This window comes from Antechinus flavipes, chromosome 6, assembly GCF_016432865.1.
Source record: "Antechinus flavipes isolate AdamAnt ecotype Samford, QLD, Australia chromosome 6, AdamAnt_v2, whole genome shotgun sequence".
Taxonomy (NCBI): domain Eukaryota; kingdom Metazoa; phylum Chordata; class Mammalia; order Dasyuromorphia; family Dasyuridae; genus Antechinus; species Antechinus flavipes.
Window position 1 is genome coordinate 262,120,292 of NC_067403.1, and position 18,197 is coordinate 262,138,488.

General features: G+C 53.7%; 1 protein-coding gene across 2 annotated transcripts in view; it reads right to left on the bottom strand.

The window, feature by feature from the left end:
• The window catches only part of KCNQ1 (potassium voltage-gated channel subfamily Q member 1), a 218,504-nt gene extending 206,550 nt beyond the window's left edge, over positions 1-11,954 (bottom strand). For both annotated transcript variants that reach the window (XM_051967079.1, XM_051967080.1), the window contains exon 1: positions 11,471-11,954. In XM_051967079.1, the coding sequence (XP_051823039.1) occupies positions 11,471-11,865 (395 nt within the window). In that variant the 5' untranslated portion in view covers positions 11,866-11,954. The remainder of the gene's footprint in view (positions 1-11,470) is intronic.
• Between the last annotated feature and the right edge of the window lie 6,243 nt (positions 11,955-18,197).

Below are 18,197 nucleotides of genomic sequence, written 5' to 3' on the forward strand. Positions count from 1 at the left end.
AGTGGTAATAGTTTCAATTTCATCCTCTGAAAATTGTCTGTTCATATCCTTTGACCATTTATCAATTGGAGAATGGCTTGATTTCTTATAAATTTGAGTCAGTTCTCTCTATATTTTGGAAATGAGGCCTTTATCAGAACCTTTAACTGTGAAGATGTTTTCCCAGTTTGTTGCTTCCCTTCTAATCTTGTTTGCATTAGTTTTGTTTGTACAAAGGCTTTTTAATTTGATAGAATCAAAATTTTCTATTCTGTGATCAGTAATGGTCTCTAGTTCATCTTTGGTCACAAATTTCTTTCTCCTCCACAAGTCTGAGAGATAAACTATCCTATGTTCCTCTAATTTATTTATAATCTCGTTCTTTATGCCTAGGTCATGGACCCATTTTGATCTGATCTTGGGATACGGTGTTAAGGATGGGTCCATAGGGCTCAGGATTTCACACGCAGCCAGGGATAATTCCATCTCCTGAGAGGAGGGATCGGAGGCACCGTGTATGTTTGGGCTTCCTGGGAATCATACTGCCTCCTGAATCCCATGGAGGCCCAAGACCCGGGCAGAACTTTGAAGTTGGATGAGATTTCAGAGGCCACAGAGTCCAGTCTAGTCCTGAGGAAGGAGTTCTGGGAACAACTCTTAACCAAGCCTTTCACCCATTTCCTCAGCAAGAGGGAGCCCTCACTGCTTCCCGAGACTTTGGGTGACCCTTGACCAGACCTCCCTATGACAGGGCCAGATCCAGTCCCTGCCACCTAACCTTGGTGGGCAGGACAGCATCCAAATGACCACAGATCTGTAGAGCACTCTGGCCCTACCATCTGTCTGTGCTGCCTCAGTTTCTCCACCTGCAAAATGAATTGACTATGTCTGCTTGATGTGCCAAGGTCACCCATTAAAACAAACACTCCCCCCCCCCCGTTTGAGGCTCATGGGCTAATAGATAAGCACCTTCTGCAGAGCCGATCGTTTTAGTTGTACTTCTTAAAGAATCCCCAGCCTTCCTTCCCTGCCTGCTATCAGTCCCTTAACACTAGTTCTGGCTGCAGGTGGCTCACTTCCGTCTGAGGTAAATCACATTTCCTAATAAGTCCCATGGCTCACCATGGCCAAAGGATCCAGCTTCCCATGGTCATTCTCCTGGGAATGAGCCTCCTGTCTTGGCTGGGGTGGCTTCCAGATCCCATTCAAAACTTCCCCGATTTAGCCTCCTAGAGGCCGGGGGCTCCCCCCTGGCATCAGGGGCTGGCTCCTTTCTGCCCCTGCCCGCCTCCTGCCCGCCAGGCCGCCCCGGACTGCTTCGGCCGCACCCCCCAGCGGGGGCAGCTCACAAAAAGGAAGCTCCCAGTTTTTGCATCAGCCTGAACCGAACGTCCAGGGTGAGAGGAACCTCTGCAAAAATGAAACTGGAGACGTGCCCTCCAAACCCCCGCCAGGCAGCTCCGGGATGGGCCACTCAGCTGCCCCCCCCCAGCTCCCCACGGAAACCTGGGACAGAGTCACAGGGGGAGACAAGCACTCTGATCCCTGCCCCCCCCAATAGTGATAGCTGCTGCTGGAGGAGGGGAGGAGAGGGGAGGGAAAAGAGGGATAGGAGAGAGGGAGGAAAGAAGAAAGGGAGAAAGAAAAAGACAGAGAGACAGACAGACAGACAGACAGAGACAGACAGAGACAGAAAGACAGAGACATAGAGTTCTTCCATGTCTTTAATCCATGGTTGCTGTCCTCCAGGCTATGTCTGATGAAAGCAGAGCCCAGGGAGACTCACACGTCCCCAAGCCTGTAACTTCAGCCACAAATTCCATTTCTATAGAGCCCCAAGATCTCATCAGCTGACTCCTTTGGAGTCTGTGGTCCACACAGACCCCAGGCCTTTCTTCAGAACTCCTGCTGCCTGGCCCCACCTTCCCCACTTGCGGAGCTGACTTTTGGTGCCCGGGTGCCGGGCTTTGCCCTTGTCCTTGTCGAATTTTATTCCACTAGATGCAGCCCAAGAGCCTTTGGGAGCCTAACTCTGACATGATATCCTTGAGCGTGTCAGCTCCTCCCCCCAGCTTGACTTTGAAGACAATGCATTTCATCTCCCCCTCATACCCCGCGCCTCTGTTAAAATGTGAAGCAGTCTCAAGCCAGAGCCCTGGGCCCTTTGCCGGAGACCCCCCAAAGCCCTTCACTGGAGGCCCCCCACGACCTTCTGGAGATTCCCCCCCATGGCCCTTTGCCGGAGACCCCCCCACAGCCCTTCACGGGAGACCCCCCAAAGCCCTTCACTGGAGGCCCCCCACGACCCTTCTGGAGATTCCCCCCCATGGCCCTTTGCCAGAGACACCCACAGCCCTTCACCGGAGACCCCCCCCCCAGACTTTCACCAGAGACCCCCCCCACGGCCCTTTGCCAGAGACCCCCTGCTCCACTGACCCATTAATATCCATATTCTTAGGACTGAATCTCTGATGAGATCTTCTTCTCCATGTCTAGCATCTCCAGAGTAGGATGAGATCCTTCCTCCTCCTTCCCCCTCCCCCCACAGATGCTCAGGAGCATCTGACCTTTCATGACCCATTAAGGTTTTTTTTGGCAGAGACACTGGGCTGGTTGGCCATTTCCTTCTTCAGCTCATTTTACAGATGAGGAAACTGAGGCAAACAGGGTGAAGTGACTCACAGGGTCAGACAGTAATAAGTATCTGAGTGGATCTGAACGGAGCTTTTCCTGACTCCAGCCCCAGGGCCCTTTCCCCTGAGCCACTGGCTGGATGGCTTCAGCTAAAGGAGGAGAAACAGGCCCAGAAGGCCCCTTCCCCACTGTGGGAGCGCCAGGGGGAGAGAAGAAGAGCCTGGCACCCTGGAGCACCACCAGCCCAGTCCTGCCCGGCCCACGGGGCCTCTGCACTGGCTCCTCTCCCAGGAGGCTGGGGGTGGGGTGGGGGGAGGGGACAAGCCACAGTCATTCCTCTTCTGAGCATGTTTCTGTTGACAATAAACTCTGGGAGGACCAAGAGCCGGCCAAGGAAGGGGGCAGGGCGAGCCTGAGAGCCCGGTCAGTCACTGACCGGCCCCCGGGGGGCTCTCCCCCTCCCCCCAGGAGGTGCTGGGGGTGCACCTGAGCCGGGAAGGGCAGGAGAGGTTGGGGGGGTATGGGAGGGCTGGTTCTGGGGGTTATTAGGAGGCAGATCTCAAACAGAGGAGGTTCCTCCGGCCTCTGCCTGGGGCAACCACTCAAAGGGGACTCTTCCCCTGTCAAAGGAGAGGGTAGGACTCGAGTAGTCGCTCAATAAGCATTTATTAAACACCCACTATATACACTAAGTGCTGCTCTAAGTACTGAGGATACAAGGAAAGGCAAAGGGCAGTTTCTGTCCTCAGGGAGCTTAGAATCTAGCCTGGAAACAACATGCAACAAACCTGTACGAGAAGTTCTGGACTGGCTAAAGAGGAAGTCTTGGCAGAGGGAGGGCTTCCTGGAGGAGGAAGCCAAGGAGGGCAGCAGTGGGAGCTGGGACAGCCAGGAGGCCTGGCCCCAGATCCAAGAGAACGTGTAGGGGAGTCGGCTGGGAGAACGCGGGTTAGGAAGGGCCTTGAAGGCCAAACAAAGCATTTTGGATTTGCTCCTGGAGGTGAGGAGCCACTGAGGCTGATGGGGAGGGGGTGACACCGTGAGACCCGCTTCCTTCCTCCTTTCTTAGGCGGCCCCTCCAAGTCTCTTCCAAAGTGAGAGGGTCGTGCCCTGAGGAGAGCAGAGTTCACGTGGGGGACGAGGGTCTGGGGGTCAGACACACACACAGCCAAGCCCAAGGTCTGCCCGGGCCCCGGGGGGAAGGGGCCTCTGGTCTGGGGGCGGGGCCTCTGATCTGTGGGAGGGGCTGGCTAGAGAGGCCTGGTGGTTCAGGGACAGGATATCCTCCCCGGGAATGTTTGGGTTAACTCCTTGGCCCCATTCGATGCCACTGAAGAAATGTTTATGGAAGGCCGGGCAGGGGCACCTGGGGGCCGGCGGCGGCAGGACGGGCATCAGGAACTGGCGGGGACCAGACATGACCCCGTCAGGCTCTCCCAGCTGCCCCAGCTCCGGCCAACCTGCAAGGTGGCTCAGCTTGTGGCCCACCGCTGTGGGCGAGCCCTGCACAGGCCATCCTACCGGGGGCCACCAGCCTGGGGACAGGAGACTGGAGGACCATCGGGCCCGGGACAGGAGGCTGGAGGACCATCGGGCCCGGGACAGGAGGCTGGGGACCATCAGGCCCGGGACAGGAGGCTGGAGGACCATCGGGCCCGGGACAGGAGGCTGGGGACCATCGGGCCCAGGACAGGAGGCTGGAGGACCATCGGGCCCGGGACAGGAGGCTGGAGGACCATCGGGCCCAGGACAGGAGACTGGAGGACCATCGGGCCCAGGACAGGAGGCTGGGGACCAGCAGGCCCAGGACAGGAGGCTGGAGGACCATCCGGCCCGGGACAGGAGGCTGGAGGACCATCCGGCCCGGGACAGGAGGCTGGAGGGCTGCACAGAACTGGAGGCCAGCAAATGTGTGAGCGCTGACCACAACCCAGCCAGGAGAAGAGATCACCCTGAGGCAGGGCCTGGAGGAAGCCTTAGCCAAGGAAGGCTGGGATTTCCTAGAGCAGACAGGGAAGAAAAGTAGGGCCATGAGAGACCCCAGCCTCAAATCCTGGCTTTGTCATTTACTTCCAGTTTGACCCTGGTCAGTAAAGCACATGAGGAAAGCTCTGGATTTTGCCTGGAGGACCTGAGTTCGAATCTCAACTCAGCCACTTAAAAGCCATGTGACCTTAGCAAAGTGGCCTCCCCTCTCTGGGTCTTGGCTGCCTTTCCCTGTATAATGAGGGCATGGGGGTAGAAGGCCTCTGGGCCCCTCAGTGATGCGGGAAAGACTTCTTTCTAGATTCCCATCCTCTCCTACTTAATAATGTAAATGGCCCTTTAACTCACAAATCCTGGTCCCTTTGAATTCCAATAGAAGATCTGACCTGTTCTCAGCCCCACCCCATATGAGCCAACTTTGGGGCGACACCCAAAGCCCCTGGAGCTAAGTCTCCTATTATAAAAAGGCCACGCTGGGAACCCCTCTTTGCAGAGATTCCAAACATGGCTACCATGTGAGGACCCTCTGTCCACTGGACCCTCTGTCCAGTGCCCTCCTTATCTCTCCCTTCGCCTATACTTTAACTTTGCTTATCTAATAATAAACCTCTTTTATCAGTCTAGCTCTCCGGGCCAATAAATGCTTTTATTGGGAACTCGCGCCGCCACTAGACCCCCTTGCTCCGAATCTGTACCCAAACCTGCCACTAGACCTTAACCCTAATTTCATTCAGGTAGCCCAAAGCTAGACCTCAACACTAGCACTGATGACCCCACCAGCCCAGGCCAGGGACACGGCTCGTCGAGGCCGCCCGGAAGCAAGGCCTTTGTTTCCTTGCCCTAAGCCCACTCCAGGCCTCCCGCGCCTTCTGGGTACAACTGCCCACCCTGGCCCAAGAATACGGGGCCTTGACGGGCCCTGCCTCCGAGCTCGGCCTCCCAGCCGCAGGAGACCAAAGCTCGGGAAGCTTCTCTGAGCCCGCCAGCCTGACCGAGCTCCCCGTCTGACAGCCCCGAAACCGGCCCAGAGGGGCACTTGCCCAACGCCCCATAGCCAAGCAGTAGCACGGCCTGACCTTGAATTCAAACCCCTGCTGAAGACTCTGGGCCGGGCTTGGGAGGGCAAAGGGCCCAACTCCCCAGGCTGGGAACCCCCCCCCTCCCCGGCTTACTTCCCTCAGCAGAGCAGGGCAGCCACAAGGCCCTCACCTCCCTCCAGGCCAGAAATGCTCTTGGTAAGAAAGTTCCCAGAGTAAAAACAATTGAAATCAGGAAGAAGCCCACTTGTAAAGCCACGCTTCCTGTGGGCGGGCAGTGGGAGGCAGCGCAGTGAGCTGGCCAGCGGGATGGCAGAGGAGGCTCTGCGGGCCTGGATGGAGCAGGCCGGCCGCGGCCCGCGGAGAAGGCCGGAGCCTCCAGCCCGGGCCCCCCACACTCAGGGCGGCCCCAAGCCCTCTGCCATGAGCGGGGGAGGATCCAGAAATCCCGCTCGGCCTCCCCTGGAGTCCCCCCCACCAAAGAAACCTGCTCTAGCAGGCTGCCAGTGGGCATGTGATGGGTCTCCAATATGCCCAGCTCCGGACCAGGCTTCCTTGGGGTGGGGGTGGAGGTGGTAAGGGCTCCCATTCCTGGGGAAGCGTATTCCGGGAGCCCAGAGACAGAGCGGCCAGCTGCCCACGCTCCAGCCAGAGGGCGATGGGCCCAGCCGGAGCAAGCCGGCAACCCCTGCCTCCAACAGCCAGCCACGGCATCAAGAACCGAGCCACGCCCCTCATGGCACAGGAGGGGCCTGGAGACTCAGAGGCACCCTCGGGTGGGGAGAGGGCTTCCCCAGGAGCCCAGCTAATAAAGCAATCAGCTAATGAACATGTATTGTGGACCAGCACAGTTGGGGGGGGGGGGGGGGAAGATGCACAGAGAAGGTGCCTCCCCTTTGAAAGAAGAGGAAATTCTACCAGGGATGTATATAGGTCAGGCTGCCGTCACCCTAAGCCCAGAGCTTCCTGCCCTTCTCACTTCCTGCCGGTCCTCTCCCTTCCCCCAAGCATCTTCTAATTCTGGGCAGAGCTTGAAGGTCACAGGAGGACATCAAAGAGCCCAGAACAAGAGAAAGAAGGAGAGAAGAGCTGGGCTGATATCCCTGCTCCGCAATCTCAGGCAAGCCATGTTACCTCCCTAATTCTACACCTCCAAAATGGACAAGATGGGGCCTTAAAGGTCCTTCCTGGCTCCAGGGAGCCTTGGGCAGCTTCCTCAGAGGAAGGTTTGGGGGCTGATCCCGGCAGAGAAGAGGGACAGCAATGTGACAATAGGTTCTCTCCTCTCTAACTCTAAAGCATGATGGGTACAGTCACACACACCCCCTCCAGAAATCACCTTCTCCATGAGTCGAGGGGCAGGAAGGAGGGCAGAAAGGCCTCAGTCAGGATGGGGGAAGGGAGCTGAGAGGACAGGCCACCCCCTCTGTCTCTAGGACTCTCTTAGAGGCAGGAGCCCCAGCAGGAGTCCTAGGGCAGGGGTCACAGCAGCTGGCTGGGAGTCCCAGCCCTGCCATCTACTTACTGAAGGTGTGATTTAGGATGGGCCCCTTGTCCTCTTTGGGCAGAAATATTCTAAACTGTAAAGTGACCAGTTTGATCTTTGATGGCAGGAACCCCAAGACCATTAAAAGCAGCAGGAAAAAGGCCCCTTCCCATGGAAACGCACCCAACACTTCTGGGGACAACAGTAAAATGCACTGGAGAAGGGCTACCCATAGTTGGAAAGAGAAACATCATAGGAATCACTTACCAGCTGTAAGAAATGAGGAAAAGATAGGGAAGAACTAAAGCAGAGAAGTCAGCCAAATAAACCCAGCTACTATAACAGTACAAAGAAAAACTACAAGACATCAGCATTCGGATTCATGGGGTGGTCAATAGCAGAAGCCAAGTGGTCTAGCTTACTTCCTTCTACCCCACAGGGAAGGGATGGATTAGGGGGTTGAAATGGTGTGAGCACTGTCCAACCAGCAAGATGAGTCCGTTGAAAAAAACAACTGGAAATTTGAGGGGATGCGGGTCAATTGGGGAAATGCTGAATCAGTTGAATTATATGATTGTGAAAGGATACTATTGTGCTATAAGAAATGATGAGCAAGATGATTTCAGAAAACCCTGGAAAGACTTGTATGAACTCTCGCAGAGTAAAGTGAGAAAAACATTGTATATAGTAACAGCAACATTGTATGATGATCAACTACAATAGAACATTGTATACAGTAACAGCAACATTGTATGATGATCAACTACAATAGAACATTGTATACAGTAATAGCAACATTGTATGATGATCAACTATAATAGAACATTGTATACAATAACAGCAACATTGTATAATGATCAACTAGAGTAGAACATTGTATATGGTAACAGCAACATTGCCTCAGCATTACAATGATTTAATTCCAAAAGGTTCCGCCACCAAGGAAAGAATCAGAGTCTGAGTTCACATCAAAGCAGACTATTTTTTTTTTTGTGGTTTTCCCCTTTTCTTTCATTTTTTCTTTCACAACACGACTAATGTGGAAATATGTTTAACATGATTGTATAAGTAATAATCTATATTAGAGGGCTTACTTTCTTGGGGAAGGGGAATGAAGAGAGGGAGAGAGGAAGAAAAAGTTGAAACTCAAAATCTTACAAAGATGAATGTCAAAAACTATATATGTAATTGGAAAATAAGATACAATTAAGTTAGAGAGAGAGAGAAAGAGAAAGAGAGAGAGAGAGAGAGAGAGAGAGAGAGAGAGAGAGAGAGAGAGAGAGAGAGAACTGGCTTTAGTCAACTGTCTTTGTTTCAAGGTCCTTGGCACTGGAAGGCTACCGAGAAGCAATAATGATGTGAACAAACACAATCCGTAAAATATTTTCGAATTCTAGAACACGCAGAGGGAGGCTAATGCTCCCAGGTCTTGTCTAGCCCTGACTCTTACTCGGCGGAGATAAGCAAAGAAGATAAGTTCCCTGCCCAAACCAGCCCAGAACATCCTTCCATGCTCAAGTCCTCCCAAGGAAAAGCTCTTCAGTGCTCTGGGCCCGCTCATCTTTACAAATTAGCAAGCTTACTGAAGGAGCAGAAACAGATAGGGCCCCTGAAAAACCTGATCAGATAACACACTTCATCTGGACAGGTGTCAAGGACAGGTGACTTACAAGTCTCAAGTTTCCCATCAGTGAACTTGAGCAGCCATTACAATCCCAGCCTCGGAATCTTTGAGTCAGCTTCCATGACCCTGCGACATAATCCCAGCCTCTGGCTGGCTCAGGGATCTGAGGACTGGCCCCTTCTCCCTGCCATCCCCACCTGCCAGTTCCAGGCTAGAAACAGGCTTTCCCTTCCCTCCTCTCATGGGAATTTTCCCTACCCTATCCTTGCCACCCACTTGAATGGGGCTGTGGTTCCAGGGCTCAGTTTTCAGATGCTCCAGGCACTTCATTGTATCTTTATCAATAGATGCTCCCTCCCCTTCAAAAAATTAAAAAAACAATTTAGGACCGTCAGCTCCCTACAAAAAGAAGACCTAATTCATCTTGCTTCTCAGCGTGGTATCATTGTGCTAAACTTGGAGTCAGGAGGTGTGGGTTCAAATCTGCCTTTGACAGTTGACCTGGGCAATCCCTCAACCTTTCTGAACCTCAGTTTAATCATCTTTTCAATAGGAACAAGAGCATGCTTCTCACACAGTTCTTTGTGATGCCGTGCCTGTCAAAAGCTCTGCAAATCCGAATAGAACGTCCCACAGCAATATTAGCTTCTAGTCTCCTGGCTGGATCTTCCTCCAGGTCATCCCCACTAGGTCCGGCCGCCATTCTCCCGGTCAGCCAGGTTCCCCAGCGCAGACTCTGCTCTCTCACCCTACCGAGCCATTCTGCTGACAGCTTGCAGTCTCCTTGTTTCTCTCACGTCCATCCCATTCTGTCCACTCACAGGGTCACGCCATCCCCCTTACTAGACTATGGCAAAAGCCTTCCAAGGAGTCTCCCTTCATCCACCCCTCTCCCTCCACAAGTGTTTAGCCAATTAGCCAAGGTTAGCCGATGGCTAACCTTAAAGTGTGGGCCTGACTTATCAGGTCAAGAACCTCCATAATCCCCGATGGCCTCCCGTTACCTCCAAAATTAATAGCCAAGGCTCTGTTTGGCATTAAAAGTCCTCCACAATCTACATCCTTCCTCCCTCCCTTCCCCACACCTAGGGATCAAGAGATCCCTCCTGGCTCTGTCCCACTAAGTTTCCAAGTCTTTGCCCGGGTCCTTCTCGAGCCCTATAATGCTCTCCCTACGGACTCTGCTCGGTGGAAGCTCTGGCTTCCTCCCAGCCCCGGCCCAAGTCCCACCTACTCTCCAAGACCCTCCGCTGCTAGGGCCATCCTTTCTCAGGTAACCCTCCATCCCCTCCACAGTTTTCTGTTGCCTTCTGATCTATAGCTCTTGTCTCTCCCAGTTAAATATAAGCTCCTTGAGGACAGGAACTGTTTGGGGTGGGAGGGAAGGAATGAAAGGAACTCCTCTGTGAACCTGGAGTAACTTGTCATTGTATCCCACCCCCCACCCAACACTCTGGGAAGCTCAAGGTGAAGTTGGGGGAGGGAGGGGAGGGCGGTGGGGAAGGGTTAGAGGGACAGGGCTGGAAACCTAAGGGCACCTCCTAGGTCCCATGACCCAGAGGTCTCTCCCCCTCTCCAGGCATCAGGATCCCCCAAGGAACCCCCCCCCCAGGGGGAGAGGAGGAGTGACAGGAAGGGAAGGAGGGAGAAGTTGAGGTCAGTATTATCTCCATTTTCCAGCTGAAGAAACTGAGCCTGAGAAGATAGATGATTTCACACAACTAGTGAAAGATTCTGAATGTCGATCTTCCTGATCCTAAGTCGGCATCCTGGTCGCTCCATCTCTTTCCAAAGTGGCCAACTCGACCCCAGACCATCTCACCCCCCCTCCAACTGGACAGGGACCGGGCCCTGACAGGAAAGCTGCTCCTCTCCCAGCAGAAGCCTCACTACCCCTGCCTTTCTTTTCCCGGTGTCTCCCCTCCCCCCCCACCCTGACAATAATATTCCAGACAACATGCCCGCGGCAATTCCAGTGAAAACTTCCTTTCTCCCCAGTGAGCAGGTGCTTCTGGGTGGACTAGACTCGGAATACGCCCAGATTCCCAAGAACAGAAACAAGAAAAGATCACTCTCACTGGGCCGGGGCCAGGGAGGGGACGCCCCCCACCCACCCCAGGAGGGAGAAAATGGCTGGGTGGGCTGGCTGGCTGGCTGGGGAATGCGCATCAGTCCTTGCCCTCCCAGTGAAACCAGGCCCGACGCCCTCCCTCCTTCACCTGCTCAAGGAAAAGGCCCCTTTTCTGTGGCTGGCTCGAGGAGGCTGAATGAAGGCAATAAAGGCGCAAGACCCCCGAATGGGGCTCCAGACGCAGCGGTCCAATCAGAGCCCTTGCTCCCGTTCAGTCCCCACCCCTCTTTCAAGAACCACTATTTCCTGGCCGTCCTGACAGGCTGGGAATCAGGCAGCGGCACGGCAGGGATCTCCACGGGGAGAGCGGCTCTTCCCCTTCCCCCCCCCCCACCCCCCCAGGAGGCTGGCAGCCTAGTGGCCTGGGCCAGGTGCTGGGAGCCGGGCAGCCTTGCCCTCTGGGTGGGGGAAGGGGTGCCGCTGGCCCAGACAGTCACGCAGGGTTCAGAGCCCAGGGGCCAGGCTACTGCACAGTGCCCAGCAACCCTCCCCGGCCCCCCGGCGGCGACCCCGGGCAGGAGCGCGCAGGGACAGGCGACGTGGGACACATCGCGGTCCCGTGCCAGGGCGGAGGGGGCGGCGCGGACACTTACACCGTGAAGTGGTAGAGGAAGCACTTCCAGCCCGTGGGTCTCTCGAGGAAGTTGTAGACGCGCCCCTGGACGTGGGTGCGGGTGAGCAGCGGGCGCCACATGCTGTAGATGGACATGCGCGGGTCCAGGCTCACAGTGGGTGGCGGCGAGGGCGACGGAGACGGCGACGGCGGGGCCGGGGCCCCCCGGGCCCCCGGCGCGGCGGCAGGGGGAGGGCCGGGCCCCGGCGCGGGGATAGGCGCGTAGAACGCTCCGGCCGCCGGGCTCACCTCGGCCAGCTCCGACGGGAAGCCGGCCTTGGGGCTGAGGCTGAGCCCCAGGGACCCGCTGGCCCGACGGCCCCACCCCCAGCGCCGCCGCTCCGCCTGCGGGGGGGAACCGGCCGAGGACGCCATGGGGCCGGCCCGGGAGCGCGGGACACTGGACGGCGGCGGCCCGGAGGGGACGGGACGGCCGGGAGGGAGGAAGGAAGGGGGCCGGCGCTGCCGCCGCCGCCGCCGCTGCCCTGGAGACTGGGCTCCCACTCCCGAGGGGAGGCACCGAGCGAGCCAGGGAGGCGGGAGCTGTCCGTGCCCGCCGCCCGGGGCGGGGCTGGCCCGCCTCCTCCGCCCCTTCTCCTTCAAGAACCCGCAGTGGCTCCAGCCCCAGTTCCCTGCCCCGCCCCTCCCGGTGCCCGGCGTGGGGGACCCGAGCCACAGACCGAGGGCGCCCCCTGGATCCCTGGGGCGCGGTCCCCGCACCTCCCAGGTAGCCTTAATCTGGACCCTTAAACCCTGCGCGCACCCCGCCCCCGACAGCCACACCTAGCCCGCGGGCCCCTGATCTCCTTGCGGCCCCCAAAGCTCCTCCCTCAGAGCCTGCGGGCCTCCGAGGGGCAGCGAGCAGCCTGGCGCAGCAGGTGCGGACAGAGGCGCTTCCAGAGACAGAAAGGATGCGGCTGCCTCTCTCTGCAGCCTTCTCTAATAGGAGACCAACCGTGGACTGTGGGGCTCCCACCCACCGCCCCCTCCTCCTTGGTCTTCAGTTGCAGCTGGGGATTCTGCTCCCACTCCCTCAGCCCGCAAAGGGAGCGGGGACAAGGAGGCAGGCGGTGACCCCGGGGGCCTTGGGGCCAGCTCCGCTCCCTGTGGCCTGATTTTTGCTTTGTAAAGGAGCACAGGCTTAGGGCTGGCAGAGCCCCAGGGGCCGGTTGGTTCGATGCCCTCACTTTACAGATGAGGAAACTGAGCCCCAGAGAGACATGATTTGCCCAGGATCACACAAGTAGAAAATGTCTGCGATAGGATTTGAACCCCGATTCTTCTCCTCCAAAATCAGTGCCTGGAAAGGACTTTTCCACCCTCTTTTTTTTTTTAGTAGCCTGAGAGGCAATGGAGCCCAGAGCAGGGATTTACAATTTGTCCTCCTGTGGGTGCCCCGTAAGTGCCTAAAAGGTCCCTTGAGAGGGATGAGCCTTGACTGGAAATGAGCGTGCCTTCTCCTCCCCCACCCTCCCCTCTTCTCTTCTCTTTTCTGCCCACAGACTCCCGGGGCCTCTGACCTCAGCCCTGGGGCCACCGCTTCCCTGGTTCCCCCGTGGCAAGATGTGGATGGGTCAGCTCAGCGAGGGAGGGCTGGAAGACAAGAACTCAGAGGTCAGTTTGGGACATGTTGCCTTTAAGGAAACCAGACGGAGACAACCAACAGGTCGCTGGAAATGGAAGACAGAGCAGGAAAGAGGCTGGCTCTGTTGGTTTGAGAGTCATCACAGAGATGGTACTAAGTGCATGAGAGGTGGTGAGATCACCCAGTGAAGGACAGAGAACGGAGAAAGAAGAGAAGAGCCGGGCAGAGCCATGGGGGCACCTGTGGTTAAAGAGCATGACCCCAAGGAAGAGCCATCTAAGAAGCATTCGGCTGGGTTTGAACGGTGACACCTGGGGGAGCAGAATCATCGGGCTAGGGGAGCTGTTGCTATTGTCGTGGTCCAGCCTTCCTTCTCAGGTATGACAGGAGAGTTCGTTGATCATTGAGGAAACGTGGATATTTCACCTTTGTGAATCTCAGTTTCCATCTTTGTAATGTAAAGGCAATATCCCGCCCCAAACCGTGGAGACGTGTTGTAGGAAACAAATGGAACATCGTGGAACTCAGACACAGCACGAAGCCTCGATGTGACGACCAGACAGAAGCTGGAAGGACCAAAGTAGCTCGTGGGGGAAGGCCCCTCGCCTCATGTTAAGGTGTGTGCGCAGACCTCTAAGGTTCCTCCCAGCTATGACCTTCTGAGTCTCTCCTCTCTGTGTGGACATTCTATGAATCATGAGCCAAGTGGAGAGTGACTACCATTTGCAAGCCCACGAGTCCAGTGGAGAGTGGCTACTATTTGCAAGCCCACGGGCCCAGTGGAGAGTGGCTACTATTTGCAAGCCCACGGGTCCAGTGGAGAGTGGCTACTATTTGCAAGCCCACGGGTCCAGTGGAGAGTGGCTACTATTTGCAAGCCCACGGGCCCAGTGGAGAGTGGCTACTATTTGCAAGCCCACGGCCCAGTGGAGAGTGGCTACTATTTGCAAGCCCACGGGTCCAGTGGAGAGTGGCTACTATTTGCAAGCCCACGGGTCCAGTGGAGAGTGGCTACTATTTGCAAGCCCACGGGTCCTCATCTCCAGGCTCAGACGTTTCCCAGCTCCCTAGGGCCTCGGCCTGAGGCTAGGGAGGGTGTTGGCTATGAAAAGTGCAGAGCAGAGAGATATCCAGCAAACAGCTTGTCTAGGAAGTAGGTGATTTGAAAGGAAACTTGATTAATGAGAGCGCTTGGAACAATGAGTGACCCTCACAGGTGGCCTTTTCCTTCTTAGTTTCACTCAGACTGGAGGCAGCGTTTGGGACTCCTGCAGAGGCAGATCCTTCATGCTCAGGAGTCTCAGGTCCAAGACTGTAAGGAGTCGGCCCTGAGAGCCCTGCCTGTTAGATCTTGACTCGGAATTGATCTCGGCCCTTTCCTGCGTCAGCCTAGTTCCATCATCCTTCAGGTGTTCGCCCAGTGCTCAAGGAACTGAATATTGGGAATGCCTGACCTGGGAAGGAGTGCCCAGGAGGCCTGGGCAATTCTGACTCTGCCGGTTGAACGAGTAGCTGGCAGCTCTCCAGCTAACACCCCCCCATACACTCCCATCCCACAACTCATTGGTGTTAATCATCAAATCAGAGGCCTTGGAGATCTTTGAGACCAACTCCCCCATTTTAGAGATAGGGAATTGAGGTTCAGAAGAGCCAAGTGATTTTCTCAAGGTCTCATGGGGATTATGAGGAGAGGTAGCATTAGGATGGAGGTGCTGTGCCTCCATTCATCATCCCCCTTGCTCCTTACAGTTCACAAATCCATCTTGTGACAGTTCCTTTATGAGGCAGGAAGCTCAGCTCTTTCCCTCATTGACTGATCAACCAATGAGGATATTCAGGCTGAAGGAGGGAAAGTCCCACCACAATCATACTAGGAAGGAAGGGTCAGAGCAAATCCTGATGGAGGAAACCTAAGAAAAGGGCACAGTGAGTCACGTTTCCAGTCCAGATTGGCACTGGAAGACAGAGGTCTTCAGACACGGAGGGCCAGGTCTGGCCAAGAGGGGTTATGCAACCCTGCAGGACTAGGAGAAGCTATGCAAAAGGAGGCACCAGAGCCATACTAAGGCCCTGAACTGGGAACAAGTATAACTGGCAGCACGGTCACCCACTGTTTATTCCAGATCACAAATACAAGTAGAATGAGGAAGAACTCCGTGCCCACAGGTGGCACTCAGCTGTGGGGTAAGAGCAGTCTTTGCCCTAGCATCAAGTCCAGAAGTCAGGAGCCAGAGGGATGAGGAAACAAAAAAAGAACCCCGCCATGAAAAGCTATTATGGTGACGGAGACACTCAAGTCACAAACTTAGAAGATGAGAATGACTCCCAAACATCTACAAGCAAAGGAAAAGAGAGTGTGGGCACAAATTCAGCTAAAATCCAGGAAATCATTGAAGTTTTAGAAGAGTAGAAAATATTTGTATAAGTAGAATGAGAAATCTTAAGGAAAATATTGAAAAAGAAATGAGAGATACAGGAGAAAAAAATGGATGGGGAATTAAAAGTTTGGCACCAGTAGTACAAAACTTGGCCTAGGCACCAAACTCCTGAAAATAGAATGAACCACACAGAAGCCATTGACTCGATGAAGTAATAAGAAATATTAATAATATAATATATAATAATAATATAAAATAATAAAATATAAAAAAAGCTTTAAAAGACTAAAACTATTGGAGAAAATATAAAATATCTCATACAAAAATAACAGGCCTTGAAAACAGTCCCAAGAGAGAGAATTTGAGAACCACTAAATTACCTGGAAGTCATGACCAAAAAAGATCCTATGTATCATATTTCAAGAAGTCATAAAAGAAATTTGCCCAGATCTCTTAGAACCGGGTGACAAAGTAGAAATAGCAAGAATCCACTGGTCATTCTTTGAGAGAAACCTCCAAATGAAAACCCCCGGGAATATCATTGCCAGAATCCAGAACTCCTATCCCAAATAAAGAAAATGCTGCAAGCATCCTGAAAGAAAGGATTCAAGTAATGAAAGCCATAATCACTCATATCTGGCAGCTACCGCTATCCTGGAGCAGAGAGCTTGGAATATAATATTCCAGATGGCAAAGAACATGGATTTGCCACCAAGAATGATTTGCCCAGAAAAACTTAGTATAATCTTTCAGGGAGGGGAAGAAAAAGATCTTTAATGACGCAGAGGACTTCCAGGCACTCCTGATAAAAAGACCAGAGCCAAGGAGAAACTGTAAAGTTCAAACACAGCTATGAAAAGGAACAAAGAAGTAAACATGAATAAATAGTGATAAAGATTAAACAAGGATCAGCTGCTTCATTCTAATTTGGGGAAGGGAGCCCTCTCTGAGCCCTCTCATCATCAGGGGTCATAGAAAAAGACTAATTAAACAAGAGAGGTTCTGTTATGTCTTGGTTGAGGAGAAGGGAAGAAGGTTAGGGGAAATTATATCACATAAGGAGCATATATACATAGCCATCTATAGAAACAAGAAGTGAGGGGGTGAGGAAGGACTGAAACTTGAACCCCCCTCTTATCTGAACCGGTCAAAGGAAGAAAGAACACACACACACACACACACACACACACACACACACACACACACCATGGGGGACAGAAATATAATTTTAAAAATATAATAAACATTTATATAACACTTATGTGCCAGGCACTCCCAAATCAGCATCTCCCCTCCCTTCTCCTGCCCCCCAGCTTTGAATCCCTGTGGCCGCACTCAGAACTGAGAACGATCTTCATTCTGGGCCAGACTGGTGCTCAGGGAGCTGGGGGGAGCCAGCACAGGGAGAGACCAACCCTTTTTCCTAACCAGACCATCTGGAGCAGGGAGAGACCCTGGGGGTGGGGGAAGGTACTGGGATCTTCTTGAACCTGGCCCAGAGAGATAGTTATTAAGTCTTAGTGTTCATATTTATACCTCAAAAATGGTCAAATACGACAAAGCAGGGCTTGATTTTTGCTTTGTTGATTGTCTAGATTTAAGGATATGATGCAAATTAACCTAAATGTGCTCTGTGTTCATTCTTTCATAGAGTTAGTTGTTAAACATTTACCAGCACACTCCCTTGGTTTAGTGCCTTCCCAGAACATGTCCATTCATAGTGACTGTGGGAAAGAAATCAATCTACAAATATGTATTGAGCACCTACTATGTGCCAAGCACTGCTAAGCTCTGGGAATTTAAATTCAAAGATTGAAACATCCTAGGGGATTACTTTCCATAGGTCCTGTCTACCAAAGAGTAGACACTGAGCATGCTTAAACCTCAGTACTATTAGGACCTTAGGACATAGAACAGACCTGAGGGGGACTTAGTACCTCCTTATTTTACAGCCACCTCATTTTACAACTGAGAAGAAGGCTGGGATTTATTCAAATTTCCATAGTCCTCTTGGAACCTCCAAGCCAGAGGTCTATGTTCCACATCCAAGGCTTTGAAGAGGCCCCAAGTAAGGGTTCAGGAAACAGAGAAGCCAGCAAGGCTGAGATGCTGGAAGTGCCTGGAGGCCCAGGGCTTGGCTCTCAGAGTGCTCCGTGCCCACGCTTTCCCAGGTTGGCCACAGCTGTAGAACTGCAGGCTTTGTGTAAGGGGAAATCCTGCTCCCGTTCTCCTCTTTTCTCTGTTGTCATGGAGGGAGCAACTGGAAGCTCAAGGTGGCCATTTCTTGGGGTTAAATGTTCTTCAGGACATATGTAGTTTCTTCTGTTCCCTTCCTTCTCTCCAATAAGGGGGCTCCAGGGTCCCCATTTGGGGAGTCTGTTCTCTGTTGTGTGACCTCGGAGGCACAGGTCCCTTCCCATCTATGGGACTCAGTTTCCTCATCTGTAAAATTAAAGGGTCCAAATTGGACATTGCCTGGGAATGAAGCAAGATTGTGAGAGGACCACAGACCAGGCTGAAGAGTATTGCTTGAAGAAACTGGGAAGGTTTTAGGCTGGAAAAAAGGAGGGTGGTGGAGGCAGAGATGGGGTGGGGTGATAGTGTCGATGGGTACATGAGCGCCTTCAAATATCTGTAGGCCCCTCACGTGTGGATGAGAGGATGGCTTTGTCCCATTTGGCTCCTAAGGGCAGGAGAACCACTAAGAGATGATAGAAGAAAAAACATTGGACTCCTTATTGGGC